The sequence below is a fragment of the Gopherus flavomarginatus genome, chromosome 3, assembly GCF_025201925.1.
Source record: "Gopherus flavomarginatus isolate rGopFla2 chromosome 3, rGopFla2.mat.asm, whole genome shotgun sequence".
Classification (NCBI taxonomy): domain Eukaryota; kingdom Metazoa; phylum Chordata; order Testudines; family Testudinidae; genus Gopherus; species Gopherus flavomarginatus.
The window spans coordinates 24,749,600-24,770,665 of NC_066619.1; the positions used below are offsets into that span (position 1 = coordinate 24,749,600).

Sequence of the window (21,066 nt, forward strand, 5' to 3'; positions counted from 1 at the left end):
ACAACACCACTGTGAAGTATGGAAGTGCTACACAGTAAGTTTGGATTCAAGCTTCTTTAGAATAACGTTTGTTAAAATTAGTGTTAAAAACATAAATTTAACAAAAATCGGTTAAGCAAAACTCAGAAACAATTATTTTGGCATGGCCCCTTCTACTGTAGCTCAAAAACTTGGTTGGTTTTAAAATGTACTGGGACAGTTTGATAATATATTTTTGCATTCTGGTCTTTGTATTACGTTTATTTTCTTTTGACCAGCTGAATTATCTTCTGATTTCCCAGATGCCCGCACTAATTCCCAATGAATATTGTGCTGCTTTTGAAAGCAAAGCTAATCAGCTGCAGGTTATTCAATTGTTCCCCTTTAAGATGCCATGAGCTGTTTTCACGTAGTCGTCCAGGTTACACAGCTTAGGGCATGCAGCTCAGTCTGATCAGGATCTGGAGATCTGAGACTCACCATCACAGTCAAAATGTCAGAGCCATCTAGCCCACACATTGGAGTATTAATACTGACGGCATTATAAAATCTCTTTGAACTGAGCAACTCACTGAGGCTATTAACCTCCCCCCTACACACTCTTTTTGAAAAGTTAAATGTATATACTCATAACCACTGAAGGGAATGGAAATGTCATAATTAGGGTATGACGAAATGTATGCAATAACTAAATGTATGTTAAGAATCTAATCCTGCAGCTCTTGTGAAGCCCAAACTCCCACTGGAGTCTGAAGTCTTGAATGACCTTTCATACTAGAGAGACAAGGTGGGTGAGGTAATATCTTTTATTGCACCAATTTCTGTTGGTGAGAGAGACAAGCTTTCGAGCTACACCGAATCCTTCTCTGTGCAAGAAGAGCTTCTTGTAAGCTCAAAAGCTTGTCTCCCTCACCAATGGAAGTTGGTCCAATAAAAGATATTACCTTACTCCCCTTGTCTCTCTAATATCCTGGGACAGACATGGATACAATAATACAACATTTTCATATTGGTGTAATTCAGGAGTAACACCACTGAAGTAAATAGTCCCACCACTGTAAATGAGAATAGAAGTAGGCCCATTGACATCTACTTCTTATACCAGAGTCAGTCACCTCACTGTTATCCTACCCATCCTCCGGTTTGTCTGTTGCCACCTGCTCTCTCACGTTTGGACCAGTATAAAGAAGTGGCCATTTGCAAAATCCAGCTCAATTTTTAGAAATGTGTCCTTCCTACATTTTGGAGGTGTTCTGTGGTCAAGATTTGGGTCCATCACTTAATAATACACTATTGTATCTGCTAATGTACCGCCTGCATGGGTAGAAAAAAGTACATGCAGTAATACACTGCATATTAAAAGGTAATTAATAAAATAAGTGTTAGCAGTAGGAATTCAGTTCAAAATGGCATTTCAATCATGAGAAGCTTTTTGGGATGTGAGGAATCGAAAGCATTTTTCAGGATTAAATTGAATTCCTCGCACTACAGTCCATATGAAAGACTCAACTGATTATTTAAAGCGAATATGAAGCTCTTCACTGCATAATTCAATAGGTGCACACCTGGTCTCTTGGTAGATTTGAAGACATGGAAAATGTACTGCTTCAGCGGCATAACTGAAAGAATTATCTCAGAAGCCCAGCTGGACTTGTCTTTGAATGACCCATTTAGATCAAAACTATATTAACTTTTCTTTTCTATCACTCTGTTCCATTAAAAGCAGCATAACATCTTCAAACTTACTTTTGGAACAGATGGCAGCATGTACACCTGGCTTTTGACCCAGTTTTGTTAAATATGCTGAATGACAAGCTAAAGGTCTTTAGACTTTACATGTGCTGTTTAATTATCAGCCCTATATAATTTCTTACTATAACAGAACTATACTTACTATAGAACTCTCAAAGCAGACATAATCTTTTGGCAAACAAAGACGTGGAGAGCACTGGAAATTCAAGTAATTATTTCCATTTTTTCTTAATGACAGTACAGTATCAATGCTAGCCTTACACAATCTTAGAAAATTAGACAACACACTCACTATCTTTCTTTCATTCTTTCTGCAGCAGTGTCACTCAGTTTCTGCACATAAAATATGGCTCCCCGTTGTGGGGCCTTAGATACCCCATTGGGTTCTGCTAAGTTCTTTGGGTTTCGTTGCTTCTTCATTGGGAGCAGAGGAAAAGTGGTGCTTGCTTGCTCATGGTAACAAATTGAGCAGATCTTCATAAAATAATCCTCCCTCTCCTTTTTTACGTGCAACTGCTCGCACTGGGTTTCTGAACTAGTACTCTCTGAGATCAATGAGGCAGTTCACACCTCTCAGAGCTGTTGTTTAGATTCTGTAGGTGAAATCTTGGCTTTGGTTACCTCAAAACATGAACCAAGTATATATCAACAACCATAACAGGGAGAGACTTACATTAAAAAAGAAGTAATCTTAGGCTATGTCTACACTAGAGACCTTACAGTGGCACAGCTGTACCGATGCAGCTGTGCCGTTGTAAGATCTCCCATGTAGCTGCTCTATGCTGACAGGACAGAGCTCTCCTGTTGACATAATTATATCACCCCTAACGAGTGGCAGTAGCCATGGTGGCAGGAGAGCATCTCCCGTCAATGTACCGCTGTCCACACCGGTGCTTCTGTCGGTTTAACTTATGTCACTCAGGGGCGTGTTTTTTCACACCCCTGAGTGACATAAGTTAAACTGACAAAACTGTTAGTGTAGACATAGCCTAATATTCTGGAAAATACAGTGGCTGCATAGAATAGGTGCCGGCCTTTTACCAGCAGGCACCACTGAATCGGAGCACTGATTCTAGCTGTTATTTATACGGTCAGTATAATTTCTCTTCCCCTATTTTGTTTATTTGTTAGTTAACTTTTAAAACATAATGATTTAGGTGCCACATCTATACACAGGAGCCTACAACATTTGATAATTTAGTCAGTCAACACCTGAATGATTTTTTTATTTGTATAACCTTTTTGGTTAATGTATTTGACCTGCCTACTTAACATAATGAACCAATGGGTGACAGAGCATGGATCACTTGATGATAACTTGTCTATTCATTCCCTTTGGGGCACCTGCCATTGACCACTGTCAGAGGACAGGATACTGGGCTTGATGGACCAGTATGGCCATTCTTATGTTCTTCTGAATAACTACTGTGTTTCTTAATAACAAAATACTAAACTGACTGTGTCTCCGGTTTATGAGGTAGTAACTGATTGTTATACATACTGATATAAACAAACTTGGAGGCCAAGTCAGAGTCAGTTTGCCCATCTAATTTATTACATTGCCACAACTCTCCTGAATTAGTTAATTAGTTCTCTCGGGAACTCTGAAGTGCCAGAGCACACCACAGCTCACAGTGTGAATAAACCACACTACTGTCTATCAGAACATGGCAGGTCAAAGAAAAAATAGTACGTCCCTGAATTTAGGACATGTCCATCCCCCAAATAAATAAATAAAAACCTTTCCCTGCTTGAGGTTTTATTTCAATTCCATAAAAAAGGCAATCAAAAGTGTGCATGGTGTCTCAGAAGTTGGTTCAGAACTCAGCACTACAAACATAAAACATGTCAAAAGGAAGCACGCTTGCTTGCCTCACAGTAATACCTTCCTCTTGTATATTGTTTTTCCATCAGGAGATCTCAATACAAAGGTCAGTATCATTTATCACCTGTTACAAAGGTGCAGAGAGGTGAAGTGACTTGCTCAAGATCTCACCCTGGAGGCCAGTGGCCAAGCCAGGAATAAAACCCACATTTCCAGAGTCACCGCCTAGTGCACTATCCACTAGAACACACTGCCTCACTCAGAACAGACGCACAAAAATCACAACTACTCTGACAGAATGTTTGCGCCTAGCTTTCATGAAAAGTTCTTAGATATGTACAAAAATTGTGCAGACCACGTGTTGTCTGCAAAGGTAAGTCAACCCCAGTGAAAGCTGATCTGAACACCTTTGAGGTTTGAGCAAAAAGTTTCAGACACCTCTAACACAGAATCCTTCACTTCTAGGTCTCTGGATCAAAACCAGCCCTGGGTCAGTAATAACCAAAAGCCTGGGGTGGGATTTTCAAAAGTGCTCAGGACTGGTCTAACCCTGCTCCCATTTAAACCAATAGGAGTTTTATCTTTGACTTCAATAGGAGCAGGGTTAGGTCCAAACTAAGTGCTTTTACAAATTCCACCCCTATTTTCCATTTGACAGCTGCTTGGTGGACCAATGTGAAATGAGCTGGTGATCTCAGTCCAGTTTCTAGTGATGTTTGTAGATAAATTACTAATTGATGATCTTCATAATAATACACTTTTGGTGTATTATTCTCAGATGAGGGCAAGGAATTAAAAGAGGTCAGGAAGTGAACTATCCTCTCACTTCTGAGGGTGATTACTCCTTGCCAGGTCACAGTCTAAGTATCTGATAGGAGTAGTATAGAGAAGCTGTCTTTATTGATATTCAGGCTGTAGTTAATCAGAGACTTTGCAGGCCACTCTATTTCAGAAGCACTACATTCTTTTAATAATATTTGCAATATCTTTTAATAATAAATAGCAAAGTAGGTTAACAAAAATAAAACCACTACCAAAAGTTTGTGTGTTCAGAGTGAAATCTGCTATACTTCTATCTAGCGCTCAAGTAGGGTGACCGGATGTCCCGATTTTATAGGGACAGTACCGATTTTTGGGTCTTTTTCTTATATTGGCTCCTATTACTCCCTACCCCGTCCTGATTTTTCACACTTGCTGTCTGATCACTCTCTGCTCAACTATGTTTTGGAAACTATCTGATTCATAGGACTTTGTCAGCAGAAGTAAATGCAACAATAATGTATCTCGCTGATCTGCTCATCAAGTCAGAAAGTGTTTTAATAAGAGCAAATGTGAGGATCTGGCCTGGCCTAGCCAAGCTGTTCTAGGTGCAGAATTCAAGGGAGGGGAGGAGGGGGAAGGTGGTATGAAGCTACCTTTCCTTTCCCCCAATCCTAAGAACATCCAGGGAACTGTTCAGACATCCTCTATAGGTCATTACATTACCCAGAGATCAACCCAGTCACATCCCTACCTGCTACCTACGTGGGGAATGGGCTACAAGTGGGCAGATAAAACTAATGTAGCTGGATCTATGGTCACCCAGTGTGACGTTATTGATATAAACTGGGACCATATAGAACATGGTTTGCAACCAAGGTCCTGTAGTGGCACCAAATCTTATGTAAAGGGGGTCATATAAGGTGTCTAAAACCAGGTTATGGGTTGCTGGTTATGATTATGCTGTCTGTATGTCTGTATCATTTTGTAGTTGAAGTTATAAGTATTGACTGTATACTGTCTGTATTCCAAATTGGTGCTGTAGTTCTGGGTGACACCCCAGACAAGTTGGTGTTAGCTCTGCTTAGCCTGCTTGATGGCCCATTGAGGACCATCAGCTACACAGTTGACCCATTGAGAGGAGGCAGATACGCCTTGAAACTCAGCAATGTATGCAGGGACTTGCCCATGTGACTCCAAACTCCATTTTGCTGTAATTTTCCACAGTAAGAACAAAGAAATGTTCTTACACCTGGAAGTGCCTATATAAGGCTGATGCCTCATCTCCATCTTGTCTTCAATCCTGCTTCCTACCTCTGGAGGGACTTTGCTACAAACTGAGGCTCTACACAAAGGACTAATGATCCATCCCAGCAGGGGATGTACTCCAGAGACTTGATTTGAACCTGCAGTTTACTCCATCACTGCTACAAGCCTGAACTAAGAACTTTGCCATTACTGTATGTAATTGATTCCATTTAACCAATTCTAGCTCTCATCTCTACCTTTTCCCCTTTATGAATAAACCTTTAGCTTTTAGATTCTAAAGGATTGGCAACAGCGTGATTTGTGGGTAAGACCTGATGTGTATATTGACCTGGGTCTGGGGCTTGGTCCTTTGGGATCGAGAGAACCTTTTTCTTTTACTGGGGTGTTGGTTTTCATAACCATTCATCCCCAGGACAGGTGGCACTGGTGGTGATACTGGGAGACTGGAGTGTCTCAGGAAATTGCTTGTGTGACTTGTGGTTAGCCAGTGGGGTGAAACCGAAGTCATTTTTGTCTGGCTGGTTTGGTTTGCCTTAGAGGTGGAAAAACCCCAGCCTTGGGCTGTGACTGCCCTGTCTGAGCAATTGGTCCTGAATTGGCACTCTCATTTGGGTCCCGCCAGAACCGCATCGTCACACCCAGGGAACAAATTCCCAAGTTGCTCTGGGAGTTTTCTGGGAACTTACCACCTAATGATTTCCCTGGTTTTTCAAAGGCGGTTAATTACATACCTTTTGCAAATGAGCTTGCTGGTTATTTATTATCTGGGTAATTTTCCGTGGAGGCTGTTGACATCCAACAGCCAGGAGGCAAAACAGGCATTTAATTGGTCAAGGGGCACTCAAAGCCATTTCACAGTCCAGACTAAAGAATGGTCTCTGATTCAAAACAGACTATGCAAAGCTGTCAGTGAGGAGTCTCCACTGGTAATTTGCCATTCAGATTACTCACCAACTTGAAATGAGAAGAATTTTTCAAGTATCATTATTGGAAGAAACAGTTTCAGCAAGAGAAGAAAAAAAAGGCCCCTCTTTACCTAATCCTTCACTTTGATTGAACATCTTCTTCATCGTCTGACAAGCAGATCCATCTCCTAGGCAAACTCCACATTGATCTTCAGTTGCATTGGAATTTATCTCATAATCACAGCCAACAGTCTAAAGGGAAAGACATTTTCAATATAAATATTCTATCTATAATGAATTGCTCCAGACCCAACGTATTACTGACCCCAGTGTCAGCTTCTAATCAGCTGCTTCAGAAGGGAAAATGGACTGATTTCACTGAATACAACGTATTTTATGTGCAGATACTTAATACTAGAGACTGTCACATCTTATTTAAGTATAAAATCACGCATATTGTACAAGAGTGACAAGCATTATTTGCACAGGACATGCTATGAACCATGCAATGGTTACAAGAAGCCATTATTTTAACAGAAACACACCTCAATTGACCTGTATTGTGCAGCATATCCTGGATTTTTCTCTACTTTTGTATGGCATACAGATATCTCAGCTTTCCCAAGCAAGTGTTTTGCCAATTGGATTAAAAAGTAGCAGTGTTAGTGACCTAATATTTTATTTACTAACCTTTGCAAGTATATCACTAACATGAACATGTTTTGACAGATCTGAAAGACACACTCATTATAATGAATGCTTGGAACTTGTACTAACATTGGTACTCAGTGGCAGTTTAGTGCATATCTTGGGGATTCAATTGTAGAACATGCTGAGTTTATGCAAGCATGGCCACAGAACAGCTCTAGAAATAATAGGGCAGATGCTGGTTTCTTCTTCAGGTTCTTTGTGCCACACAGGTGGTACAAAGGGACTGGATTCTGGCTGTAGCCAACCTCTGTACCTCCCCAAACTCAGAGAGGCTGGAGGTGAGGTATGGTGGAACTATGCCCAGCCAATCATCCATCGATATATGGGCCCTTGGGACCACCTTCCAGTGACAGAAGGTAGTATAATCCAGTTTGCTTTAGATCAGCTTTGGAGTAGTGCAGGGCAGCTCACAGGTTCAAAGAGATGGAACTTTCTCTTGCACTGAGCAGAACTTGGATGCAGGGGAAAATCTTACCCTATGTGCCTCTAATGGCCATAGGAAAAGGATCCTAAAACGCATTTAATTTGTTTTAAATTATTTTAAATAGATTATCTCAGAGACAGAGGAAAGAATTTAGTACTAAAGAAAAGCCAGAATGTAATATATGAGAGATGTAATGCTTTGGAAACATGGAATATTCAAAGACCTATATTGAGATATGACAGATGCTAAGGACCCATAGAATATTCAAATGCTACTGTATCAAATTTATAAGTGTCGTGTGTAATTTTATAGGTTGGCTAGTGATTGTAGCCTGGCTCAATAGATGAATTAAACGATATTTCTTGCAGGAACTAAATCCATTGGGGTAAGAAGTCTGTGGAGTGTTCACCCTCTGGGGGAAATAGCATAGAGTAGCTTGATCTGGTTCAAGAAGTCTCGCAGACAAAGAATTAGAAACTGTATAAAGAGATAGTCATGATCTGGGAGACAAGACACTCACAGCAGATCCAAAAACTGATGTGAAACTGGGACCAAGACAGAGATCCTGAGGAAAGAACCTGCAGTACTTTAACCCTATGAGGGTCTCCATGTGGAAGATGAGTGACTGCCTGATATATTAGAGTTGCATATAAATAGTTTATTGTTTTTTAAGATAGGTTTTCTCTGTAATGTTTTTTATTCTGAATAAATCATACTTTGCTTTATGGAAGCTGGCTGGTCACTGGCTAATTCTGTCAATGGTTACCAGTGGTGAATCTGAAGCTGGTCAGACCTGCTGAATAATCACAATGAATTCTGGGCGTCTGGATCCCAAGTCCCCAGTCTGGAGGGACTGGATTGCAAACTCCTGTTGTAAGAAAAGGTAATAGCTAGAGATCTGAGACCTTAGTGGGGTGCCCGTCCAGAGGCCACAAGGGGTCAAAGGTGTAGTTACCTCAGGAACTGTGACTTAATGTAACATTTAACTTTAAATTTTTATTTTGTATAGACAATTACTTTTGAAGATGCAGAGCCTGCCACCTTAACTGTGGAACAGTGAATTTAAGATATGTTATTACCAGAGACTTAAAAAAGAATTGAATTTTACGAACCATTGTCACAAGTCATTTTAACAAATGTTAAAGCATATCAATAGTGCTTCGCTACCACAGTCAGACGTAATCATTATAGAAGGGCTGCTGGCACGTAGAACAAGGATTCAACCTCTTTATGTATGAAAAATACAGTGTGTATCCTCCCCAAAATTACTGTACAGCACTTCCCCTCTGGGCACAAAATCAATACTGAGGAGTCTGGCAGCATGCAGAACATGCAGAAAACGTCCATTTCTGGTCTCCTGAAGTTGAACTTTTTTTCATTCTTCCCCTCCTGTGATAAATTGTGAATTATTCACCTTTCATCCTGATTTGGGATGAAAGCCTTTTCATTAAAAAAAAAAATGATGAGAGGGAAAGATTTTTTTCCAGACAGCTCTAGGGGTTATTTTGAAAGAGGGCACCTTATCTGAGGGCAACTTGTTTTCTCAATCCCAATAAGAACAATGGGAGATGGCATCCAATTTCCATGGGCATGTCAATTTACGGCACCCAAAATGCTCTCAATGCTGCCCGAACCGCGCATTTCCATAACTGAATGTGCTTGGATTTCTTTAACCTTAACTCTGAATGGCCTTGGTTAATAATATTTGTTTGGGAATAATTACAGCTTATCAATAATGTAGTTCACTCTATATTGCTGATAAGTACTCTCAATCTTAATGTGGTTTTGCCTGGAAATAGAACGAGAACTACTACTGTAATATGGTCCTACTCAAGACAAATTTTCAGACAGCAAATAAGATTTTGTAAGGATTCAAAAATCTGATAAACAGGCCAAATTCATCCCTGATGTACCTAAACCAAGATCAATTTTACTTGACAGAGTGGAGGCATTTTGTCCAATGTTGAAACTTATTCTGTATCTTGAAAAGCTAAACCTTAATTGTTCATTAAAATACTATCAGCTAGATTAATATAAAGGGAGTTTTCCATAGCAATGCTTCCATGGGTAAGCACAAATAGGAAGTCCCATTTCTGTCTGGTCTACCTGTCTAGTGCTCATCTCTGTGGTGTCTGAGTATCTGCAGTAGCACTGTCCTTTCACTCCTCAGAGTTTATACACTCTGTTGAAGAGGGTCCCTTGAAAAATGATTAGTCATTTCACGTCATGAAATTCCAACACGGGGTTGCCAAAGGAGGCAAGAGAAAAAAAGTTGCAACGGTTTGTTTTCAGTTCAAATTGTTCAGAAATGAAGGGCTATGTTATGCCTTTCCCATAAGAGGAAGAGAGTATATAGGGTGCCATTCCTTCTCCCAGCAATAAAATGTCTCCTGGTGTGTTTTGCAGTGCAAGGGACAGAGGAGAGACGTTAATTTCTGATCAGAGTCACCTCCACTGCCTGCCTACTGGTATGAATGTGCTGGAAGAAGAGCTTGCTGCAGCATTTAAAAAAGTGTAGCAAGAGTCACCTCACACCACGTTCCTCCCCAGTGCTCAGAAGATATTATGCCTTACAGGGTTAATTCTTGCCGCTCTGGTGCTTGGGGGCTCCTCCTTCCTACTCTTGTGTGACTCAGCATCATGAAACCATGCTCAGAGTCTGTGCCACATATTCTGTGACTTTCCAGAAGCTCAACCAGCAGGAGGCTCTGAAATGTTCATTGTAATTCAACAAGTTGGGCTAAAGTTACAGAAAGTAAACCTGCCTCCAACATGCTTTGACGATAATAATGGTTTTAAATTATTTTTGTTACGGCAGCTGGAGGCCTTCGGCCAGGCCCCACCCACAAATGAAAACGGATTATTGTAATTTCGATGCGTTATTTTCTCTCACTGTTCTACTCATGTAAAACACCCTTTCAGTTGTGGTACTTGCTAACTTCTCTAACACCATCCTGCTGTATGAGATTGTAACTGAGTTCACTCACTGCTAAGTGCCCCTTCATGGACATGTGGGGTGTAGCAGCTCCCTTGAAGAGCTAGTGTCCCTTGCCGATAGTCACTCTGCTGCTGTGGTGATTTCTCTGTCAGTAATCTGGCTCTGCAGCCAGGTCTCCATCTTAAGTCCACCCTTCCTGGGGTCACAGTTGTCCAAACTAAAAATCCCCAGAATGTCTTTAACACAAAATAAATCCTTTCCCCTCTCTGTGGGCTCTTCCACAGCCTGTTGTCCCCCTGCTGAGCTCAGTAACTCTTGCAGTGGCTTGTACACCCCCTTCCTTGGGGCCAGCCGGAGTACCCAGTCCCAGCCCCTACTCTGAGTTCCAGTCCAGGGCCTTGTACTGAACAACTAGTTCTGTTCCTCTACTTGTGCTGCAATTTTCCCCTGATCCACTTCCCACACAACCTCTTAAATACTCCTCTGGATCTCTCTGTCTCCTCCCTCCTTAATCATGGTTCCTCTCAGGCTTCCTTGCATGGAGATCTTTTCCCAGTCTCTTCCTTCTTTCATCAGGGTCTCTCCCAGGCCTTGAGAGCTTTCCTTACTCTCTCAGCTTACAACCTTTCTCTGCCTCCAGGCCTTTCTCCAGTTGGGCCTTTTCACCATTCAGGCCTGGCTCTTGTTCCCACTACTGCAGCCAGCTTCTGCTCTTTATGGGGAATTGCCTGATCCCACTCAAGTAGGGCTTGGTCTGTAATTGGGGCTGACTTAGCCTCAGGCTCTCCAGTCCATGGGGCAAGCCACCCTGTTATAGAGCCACTGTGTTCCCTTTTGCTCTGTTTTTTATATTCATTTCAATCTAGCACCAGTTACCATCACATAATCATAGAATCATAGATGTGTAGGACTAGAAAAGATCTTATTAGGTCATCTAGCCAAGTCCCCTGCACTCCAGGCAGGACTATGCAATAACTAGAACATTCCTGACAGGTGTTTATCTAACCTGTTCTTAAAAACCTCCAATGATGGAGATTTCACAACCTCTCTAGGCAATTTATTCCAGTGCTTAACCACCCTGACAGTTAGGAAGTTTTTCTTAATGTCCAACCTAAACCTTCCTTGCTGCAATTTAAGCCCATTGCTACTTGTCCTATCCTCAGATTAGCGAGAACAATTTTTCACTCTCCTCCTTGTAACAACCTTTCATGTATTTGAAAACTGTTATCATGTCACCCCTCAGTCTCCTCTTCTCCAGGCTAAACAAACTCAATTTTTCAATCGTCTGCCATAGGTCATGTTTTCTAGACCTTTAATCATTTTTGTTATTCTTCTCTGGACTTTCTCCAATTTGTCCACATCTTTCCTGAGATGTGGCATCTAGAACTGGACAAAATACTCTGTCTGAGGCTTTATAATCTACAGCTTCCTGATAAGATGATCCATCTGTCAAATTAATCTAGACAGAGAGGGACTTTCTCTCCAATTTTCTTCTGGTCCTTAATGTCTAGAAGCACCTTTCCTCCAGGCACCAACTATTTAAAGAGCCATTACAGTATTTGTAATAGTTACACCGTGGCAATGGAAAGTCCCAGATTGAATAATTATGTTTGACTCTTAGGCTTGGTCCACACTATTGAGTTAGATTGATGTAAGACATCTTACATCGACCTAATTATGTCAGTGTACACACTACAGTCTTACTCCCACCAATGTAAGTGCCCTACTATACCGACATAATAATACCACCTCCACAAGAGGCGTAAGGGCTTATGTCAGTGTAGTTAGGGTGACACAGTGTCCATGTAGCCAATGTGTTACTTACATTGGCTGTTGGCTGCCATTCTTGTCAATTTCATGACACCATGCTGGAGCCCTGAAATTGACAAGATAGCCCAGCTGTCACTGGGGTGGGTGGGGGCTCCAGCTGCTACCTGGGCTCCCCGCTCCAAGTCAGGCTGTGCCTGCCTACTCTCCACTTCCAGCCAGGCTACTGCCCAGAGGCTCCCGGCTCCTCGACAACAGCCCAGGAGCGTGGTGTGGCGTTCGCCGCCAGGAGCCCAGCTTGCAGTGGGGAGAGGGGAGCTGAGAGCCCTGGGGACAGCCAGGCTCGTGGTGAGGAGCTGGGTGTGGAACTGAGAGCTCAGATTCTCAGCCCCATCCACTGCCCCTCTTAAGTCAGCAGAGTGGTGAGGACACACACTTAAGTGGTGAGGACACACACTATCGACAGAAGGAGGGTAGTGTGGACATGAACCACCTCAGTAATTACAGCGATGCTTGTAAGTAGACCTAACATTGACTTTTCTAATGTAGACATGCCCTTAGACCAGACATGGGCAAACTACAGCCTGCGGGCCACATCCAGCCCACGGGACCCTCCTGCCCTGCCCCTGAGCTTCCAGCTGGGAAGCCTAGTCCCCAGTCCCTCCCCTGATGTCACCCTTTCCCCGCAGCCATGCCGCCGCGCAGGCCGCACTCTGGCTGGCCGCTTCTGCTGGGCAGCGTGGGGAGTACAGCTGACTCTGGCCGGGTGTTGCAGCTGCGAGCTCCTGCTGCTGGTAAGGGGGCAGGGAGGAGGGGGGTTGGTTAAGGGAGCAGGGTGCTGGGGGGCAGTCAGGGAGGAGGGGGCGGTTGGATGGGGCTGAGGTTCTGAGGTGGTGGTCAGGGGATGGGGAACAGGGAGGGTTTGGAGTTGGGGCCTATCAGGGGGCCTATCAGGTGGTGGACATGTGGATAGGGGTTGGGAGAGCAGTCAGGGGACAGGGAGCAGGGGAATAGGGGCTGGGGGCAGTCAGGGGACAAGGAGCAGGGGGGGTTGGATGGGTTGGAGGATCTGAGGGGGGCAGTCAAGGGGTGGGTAGTGGGTGGAGGCCAGGCTGTTTGGGGAGGCACAGTCTTCCCTATCTGGCCTGCCATACAGTTGCGCAACCCCGATGTGGCCCTCAGGCCAAAAATTTTGCCCACCCCTGCCTTAGACAGACAAGGTGGGTGAGGTAATATCTTTTATTGGAACAACTTCTGTTGGTGAGAAAGACAAGCTTTCGAATGACACAGAGCTCTTCTTCAGGTCTGGGAAAGGTACCCCATATCACAGCTAAATACAAAGTGGAACAGACTGTTTAGCGTAAGTAGTTAACACACATTGTAAGAGACCTTTCAAGATGAAGTGGCCAGTTAACATCTCTGCAGCCACAGGACAAAAAGGCATAAGAGTCTCTAAGGTGCCACAAGTATTCCTGTTCTTTTTACAGATACAGACTAACACGGCTGCGACTCTGAAATGTGTTACAGATTGTTTCAATAAGCCATAAATCCACTGTCTTTCTTAAAATCATGATTTTTAGTGTCTAGCAAAGTTATGAATTTAAGCTCCCAGGCTTGTCTTTTGAAAGAGCAGGTTTCCTTTGACAATGAAGACTGAGAGGTCAGACATGGAGTGACTGCTTTGTGAAAAGTGTTTGCCCCCAGATGCGAGGGTGTTTTTGTCGTTTACCCTTTTTCTGTGTGAGTTTATTCAAGAGCACAGTGTTTGTCTCGTTTTATCCACAAAATTGTTATTGGGGCATTTAGTGCACTGAGTGAGGTACACCACATGTTGTGACAGGCATGTGTAGGATCCATGGATCTTGAAAGGCGTGTTGTGAAGGGTATTGATCACAAAAGCAGCATATGCAGGTTTTGAATCTGTTGTTATGACAGGGTCTAGTGCCACTTTGAGTTACTGGGTACTGGTCTGTGGGGATCCTGTTTCTGATGATGAGCTTGGCAAGGCTGGGGGGCTGTTTGAAGGTCTCAGAACTACTTATGCTAAACAATCTGTTCCACCTTGTATTTAGCTGTGATATGGAGTACTTCTCCCACACCTGAGGAAGAGCTCTGTGTAGCTCAAAAGCTTGTCTCTTTCACCAACAGAAGTTGGTCCAATAAAAGATACTACCTCACTCACCTTCTCTCTCTAATATCATGGGACCAACATGATTACACCAATATGGCAAACAACCTTGACGTTAAATGACTAGCAGGCATCTTTAATTTATTCTGCGCGAAACAAGGTATGTGTTAAGAAGCTCTGCAGTAACCTTGGCTTCTCTTTCTCTCTTTGGAGAAGGTTAAATTTTAAAAATAAGTAAAAATTCTCTTCACTGCTATTTAAGGCTTTTTAACACAAAAATACCTTAGCATTCAAAGTGCCAGGCTCAAGTTTATGAACAGTACAGTGTGTTGCAGAGAGATAAGCAAAAGTAGTGGGTAGTTCACGACCGCATTCTTGTCTCCCTGCGTTATAGTTGTTCTGTCAAAGGTAGTGTTAATAAGGTATAGGAAAGGCTTAGATACCACAATGATAAGCCTAGTATTGTCCTCATCCTCTGAGGTGCTGAGAACTTACTACTACAACTGGAAGCAAAGGGAGTGGAGGACGCTCAGTACTTTATATTTAGCACACCTTAAATAGATAAAGTTGTACCATGCACCTAAGTCTATCAGAGGACCGATGCATCATATGTATTACATTCTAGGCACCTCCAATAATTATCTGTACAAGATTAGCTAAATCAAAGTTCCCAAGTTTACCAGGCTGGAACCAGATTTTACATTTTGCAGGGAATGCCATGAGCTCCAAGTTTTATTTATTGTTCCAAAACTGAACAAAAGCAAAACAATAAAAATAAAATTAAAAAAAACAGAGATTTCCTGCTACACAATATTTTTTTAAATGATAATTTTCATTCCAATTTTGACTTTCAAAAAAATTCATGTAATGGAATATAATTTCTATTAAACATTTAAATGAACATTTATTTCTAAGAGAAAAATGGAAATGTTCCTTTTTGAAAAGGTTATCAAAACATTCATTTTTCTTTCGAAGTCAACTTTTGTCAAAACCTGCACATTTCCAGTCTTTCACTTTTGAGGAATCAGCATTTTCTGACATTCCATCAAAATATTTCTAAGCAGCCCTAATTGCTATTTACTGTACATTTAATGCAGGGTTGGGCAAACTATGGCCAGCGGGCTGCATCCGGCCTGTGAGCTGTTTTAAACCGGCCTGCAAACTGCACCCATGCAGCTTGGCCCTGCTCCAGCACTCTGGCTGGGCCACTGGGTCAGGGGCCAGACTGTGCGGCTCGGCCCTGCTCCAGCCAGGGCGCTGGGTCAGGGGGTGCACCACACAGCTCCCGGAAGCCACGACATGGCCCCACTCCAGCTCCCAAGTGCTCCAATCGGAGCTGCAGGGGAGGTGCTTGCAGATGGAGCAGCGTGCAGAACCGCCTGGCTGCGCCTCTGCATAGGAGCAGGAGAAGGGACATACTACTGCTTCTGAGAGCCGCGTGAGATAAGCACCGTTTGGCACCTGCACTCCTGAGCCTCTCCCCATGTCCCAACCCCCTGCCCCAGCCCTGATCCCCCTCCCGCTCTCCAAACCCCTCAATCTCAGCCTGAAGCACCCTCCTGCACCTCAAACCTCTCATCCCCAGTCCCACCCCAGAGCCGCCAGCCAGAACCCAAACCCCTTCTCGCACCCCTGCCCCACCCCGATCCCCCTCCCGCCCTCCAAACCCCTCAGTCCCAGCCCAGAGCACCCTCCTACACCCCAAACTCCTCATCCCTAGCCCCACCCAAATCCTGCACCCCCTCCCACATACCCAACCCCAATTTTGTGAGCATTCATGGACCTCCATACAATTTCTATTCCCCGATGTGGCCCTTGGACCAAAAAGTTTGCCCGCCCCGATCTAATGGGAACACGTTTCTTGTTTTGCTGTTTCAGCTGCTGCTGCCCAGAAAGGATGTATACAACTCCTGCTTTTTAATCAGCGGTTTGAAATCAGACATCACTGTCAGCTATTGTAACACTAAAGGAGTCCCTGGGCCTTCTCAGTTATCATACTAGCAACCCATATTCCAGTTTCCCCCCAGTCACTGAAAATGCAGTTCATAGCTCCAGATAGTTATTCCGAAGTGGCCAATCTTCTGTCTCTCATTAAATAAAACCTTTATTTTAGTCTCCTCTTCCTATGCACCACCCAAGGGCGGCTCTAGGAATTTTGCCACTCCAAGCACGGCAGGCAGGCTGCCTTCCGCGGCTTGCCTGCAGACGGTCCGCTGGTCCCGCGGCTTCGGAGGACCTCCCACAGGCGTGCCTGCGGGAGGTCCGCCGAAGCCGCGGGACCAGCAGACCCTCCGCAGGCATGGAGCTGCTCCTGGCCCCATCCCCTCCAAATTCTGCCAGACTTATATCTTCATGATGACTTTTGACATTTAAAGGTACAACTTCCTTTATAGCTGCCTCTAGGCTGCCATGTTACAACTGCTACACTCCAAGTGAGTTCAGTTGGTGGCATATGTATACATGCATGCAGCATGCCACATTCACCAGAATAAGAGAAAGTGTTTGCACCAAAAAGCTTGATAACAGACATTCCAAGACAGTACAATATATTAGACCAATTTTAAATTAGTAGTTCCCAGGCCATGTTTTACTTTCCCCAGTGAGTATTACAGCACTTCCTTTTATTTTTGTCATTAATAGCTTATTTCTAAATGCTTCATCCTGTCTTTTAGCTGCTGTCCTCATGTTTTCGATCCAAAGCAGATAAAAGCCTAAAATTTTGTGCCCATCATTGATTGTGGAAGCAAATTTTGAGGTCAGGCTCAGGTTATTAACCAAAAAACACACACACAAACACCACATAATACAGCAGTAATTGGGTTCAGCTCCTGGCACACTCTTGCCTTCCTTTGCAGTACTTGGGCAGTGCAAAGTGGGACTTAAAACTACCTCCGACAGGCATCTAAGGGTTCTCCCACCCTAATGGAATCCTTGGTTGGCTCTATGCCACACAATGTAAGTGGTGTACCAAAGGTTGGCAAAGATGAGCTGGAGTATGTCCAGAAGATTCTGTGCTCCAACAACCCCTCATCTGGGGGAGTTCTTTGAGGACCATAACAAACTGGCATAATTCCAAGCAGCCCTGAAGCTGCTCTAAGTTATGTGGCTAAGTAAACTACCTCTCAGCCAGCTCCAGCAAAAGGGATGAGGACACAGTGTTGCATGAAGTCCTCCTTGTCCCCCTATGGCAAGTGCTACTTTGACACACCTTAGGGTTCAGCCTTTGATGTTTAATTTCACTGTTTTATTATTTGCCTCACTACATGGCATAATGTGTGTAATGAGATATACACGTGACTGTAATCTGAAAGCCTTTCTACAGGAAGGAAAAACAATTGATATCCTGCTGCTCAGTGTTTAAAAGGAAAACAGCCTGGAGCGTTTTCCTTTTGTTTCCTACTGCCATTTCCACAAGGAGACACCTGGATGTCTGCCTGGCAGCAAAGGCCAAAATGAAAAATCCCTTTTTAGCTGAGATGGGGTCACAAAAACTAACTGAATTTCAACACTGCTTGGGCGGCACATTGTGCTTTAAAGCTTCTCCTTTCACTTGTGTCTCGCACTGCAACTCCAACAAGGAACTCAGGATCCAGTCATCACGGCTACAGTATTGTCCTGAATGGAGAGAGGGACATATCCCAATGTGTCTATTTATCTTGTTACATATTTAGCCTGGGTTGAACTGATGTCTTATTGGACTGTCAGTGGAAGAGTAAAATGTGGGAGCAGTAACATTAAAGATCTGTGTTGCTATAGTAAGATTGAAACATACAACCTGATGTCTGACAAGTTAAAATAAAAAACAGAACAAAAATAAACAACAACAAAAAATGAACAAAAAACCCCCCAAAACAAAGCCTACTTTCCTTTTCCATTCCCCACAGTATTATTCTTCTCCATCATGATGATATTAATAATTCATCTATGTTGGCAATGCCTTTTTATCACTAGTAATAAATATTTGTGTTATGGTAGCACCCAAATGTTCCAAAAAGGATCACAGCCCATTGTGATTTGCACTTTAATAACACACTTGCCTACCTCATGGGGGTGTTGTGAGAATTAAAAATTGTGAAGTGTTTTGATATTGAGTGATGAAAAACACTATGTATAAGTTTTTTATACATATAAAACATATATATAAAACTTGTACATAGTACTTTTCATCACTAGGTATCAAAACATCTCACAATATTACAGCATCATCCATGCATTTGTCAACTCTTCATATAAGCATTTATGTCTTCAAACATGCCGTTACTCTTAAGATGTCCTCCTTGAACAGATGTCTTCATATTTCGCCTTAAGACCCACCTCTGCTGTGAATCCTGTCAGAAATCAGAGAATAAATAATAGCTTGGGTGGAAGATGGGGAAAATTGGCACTTTTCTCTCCATAGATACACTTAGAAAAAACGGCAAATGTATCTCACAACTGTATATATTTGACCGTTTCCTCCTACCGCCAGCCTTCACAAACTTTTCTTTGTGGATTATAAACTGCAGAGAGCAGGTTTCCCAATGCTTATATGAGGAGTTGACAAATGAGTGGATGATGCTGGCAATATTGTTTTGGAATCAGCACAAACAGATTACTGACCTCACATTTACATGACTTTACTGGGAGTAGCTGCATGAATGGCACTTTAGGAAAATCAGTCCCTATGGGCATGCTGGATAAACAGTGCATATTGGGAATTGTTAGTGAATTGCTGTGATACCAGCACCAGAGGTGAAAGTAAGCTGGTACGCGCCGGTACGGAGGACCGGTAAGAAAAGGAGACTGACTGAGGGAGGGAAAGAGAAGCCTGCTCCCTGCATAAGAATAGTTTAAACTCAGCTGTTCCCTGATGGTTCAGCCCCCAGGGCTAGGTTTCTGGCCTCCTTGTTAATTTCACTCACAGTAGTTGGAGGGGAGGGTGTGTTTGACCATGGCAGGGCAGTCCCTGTCTGCCCCCGGGGATGAGGGGATCTCTCCTACTAATATACACAACAAATACAAGCATTTCGCTGCACAGCTTAAATCCTGAGCCAATAAAAGCAGGTGGAAGGGGAAAACTCACTGTCACATTGGTTTCTTGTCTCCTCCCTCCCCCTCCTCCAGCCAGGCTGCAGACAAGGCTCTGAATTCCTCCCCATTCCCCCCCAGCAGGGGTTTTCCTCTAGGCTCTAGCTTGCAGTAGACTGGCTGAGATGCCTGCTATTGCTGCCTGCAAAAGAACAGTTTAAACTCAGCTGTTCCCTGTGCAGTTCAGTGCCTAGAGTTAGGAGCCGTTTCTGGCATCCTTGTTAATTTCACTCCCATTGTTGTTGGGTGTGTGTGACCATGGCAGGGGCAGTTCTTTTCTGCCCCCAGGATGAAGAGATCTCCTAAACACAATCAAAATCAGGAACCATTTCCAAGTTCAAATCTATCCCATTCCCTCCCCAGCAGAGGATCATGGTTGTGATGTCCCAAACTGTTTGCAGATCCTCTTTGAAATGTTACTGTTTAAAAAAAACAACACAAAAAACATGGAGAACATGGTAGAAAGATGTGTCATGATGATTAGAGTTTATTTTGGGCAAAGCAATTTTGCTAAAGCAACTAAAGATTTACAGGGAAAGCAAATAGCCCCTATAGACAAAACCACAAAGGGATTGGAGGGGAAAACTGAATATTCAGCGAAATTATTTTGCCTCCTTTGAAAGAAATAGTAGTTTTCATTCCAATCCACCCTCTTTCTATATTGAAATGTCCTTAGGACAGCGGGTGCAATCTCAGATCTCTCTTTGTTTTGTTCTGCCTGCAGAGTGCAGAGGCTGAAATTGATAAAACTTTCTTTAAATATCTTGTATATTTCATGAAGGCTATTCCAGTTGTCCTTCATTCACCCCTGACTTTCCCTTCCTCTCCTCCTCCCCCCGGTTCCCTTCCTGGCTGGCTTGCTGTGGTTTTTGCCTTGGTTATTACTCCTTGGCAGACCCAGCCCAGCGGCACCTGCTGGATCTCTGCAGGCAGCAGCCCACAGGGGCGGTTGCTGGGGTCACTGCTGGTCGGTGGCAGGCTGCAGCTGCATTGTTTGTGACACATTCATACACATACACATACATACAGCAACCGGCCCCTACTATTGTATTTTAGTAGTATTGGAGATCCCCTCATCCAGGGGGCAGAAAAGAACTGCCCCGCCATGGTCACACACAGCTTTCCCCCCAGCCCCGCAACAACTGGGAGTGAAATTAACAAAGATGCCAGAAACCTCTCTTAACCCTGGGGGCTGAACCATCAGGGAACAACTGAGTTAAAAACTGTTCTTATGCAGGAGGCAGTCTCCCTGCTGCAAGCTAGAGGGAAGCCTCTGCAGCAGCTGCTGAGTGCCAGGCAGGGAGAAAGCACAGAGCCTAGCATCGGCAGCATGGCTGGAGGAGGAGGAGGGAAGACACAGAAAAAAATGTGACAGTGAGTTCTCACTTTTTCAGGCTTATTCCAATAGTAAAGTTTTATTACAGACAGTACTGGTAGTAGTAATAGTAGCTTCATTTTCTCTATCTATGTCATGCAATGGGAGGGATCCATGAAGTACGTAGGAGAGGTGAGTGGGTTGCTTGCGATTGGACCATATGGGCA

At 43.4% G+C, this 21,066-nt stretch overlaps 1 protein-coding gene across 1 annotated transcript in view; it reads right to left on the bottom strand.

Moving 5' to 3' along the window:
- The window catches only part of ADAMTS12 (ADAM metallopeptidase with thrombospondin type 1 motif 12), a 226,202-nt gene that overhangs the window by 82,176 nt on the left and 122,960 nt on the right, over positions 1 to 21,066 (bottom strand). The window contains exon 13 of the mRNA XM_050943769.1: positions 6,621 to 6,741. Coding sequence (XP_050799726.1) covers positions 6,621 to 6,741 — 121 coding nt within the window. The remainder of the gene's footprint in view (positions 1 to 6,620; positions 6,742 to 21,066) is intronic.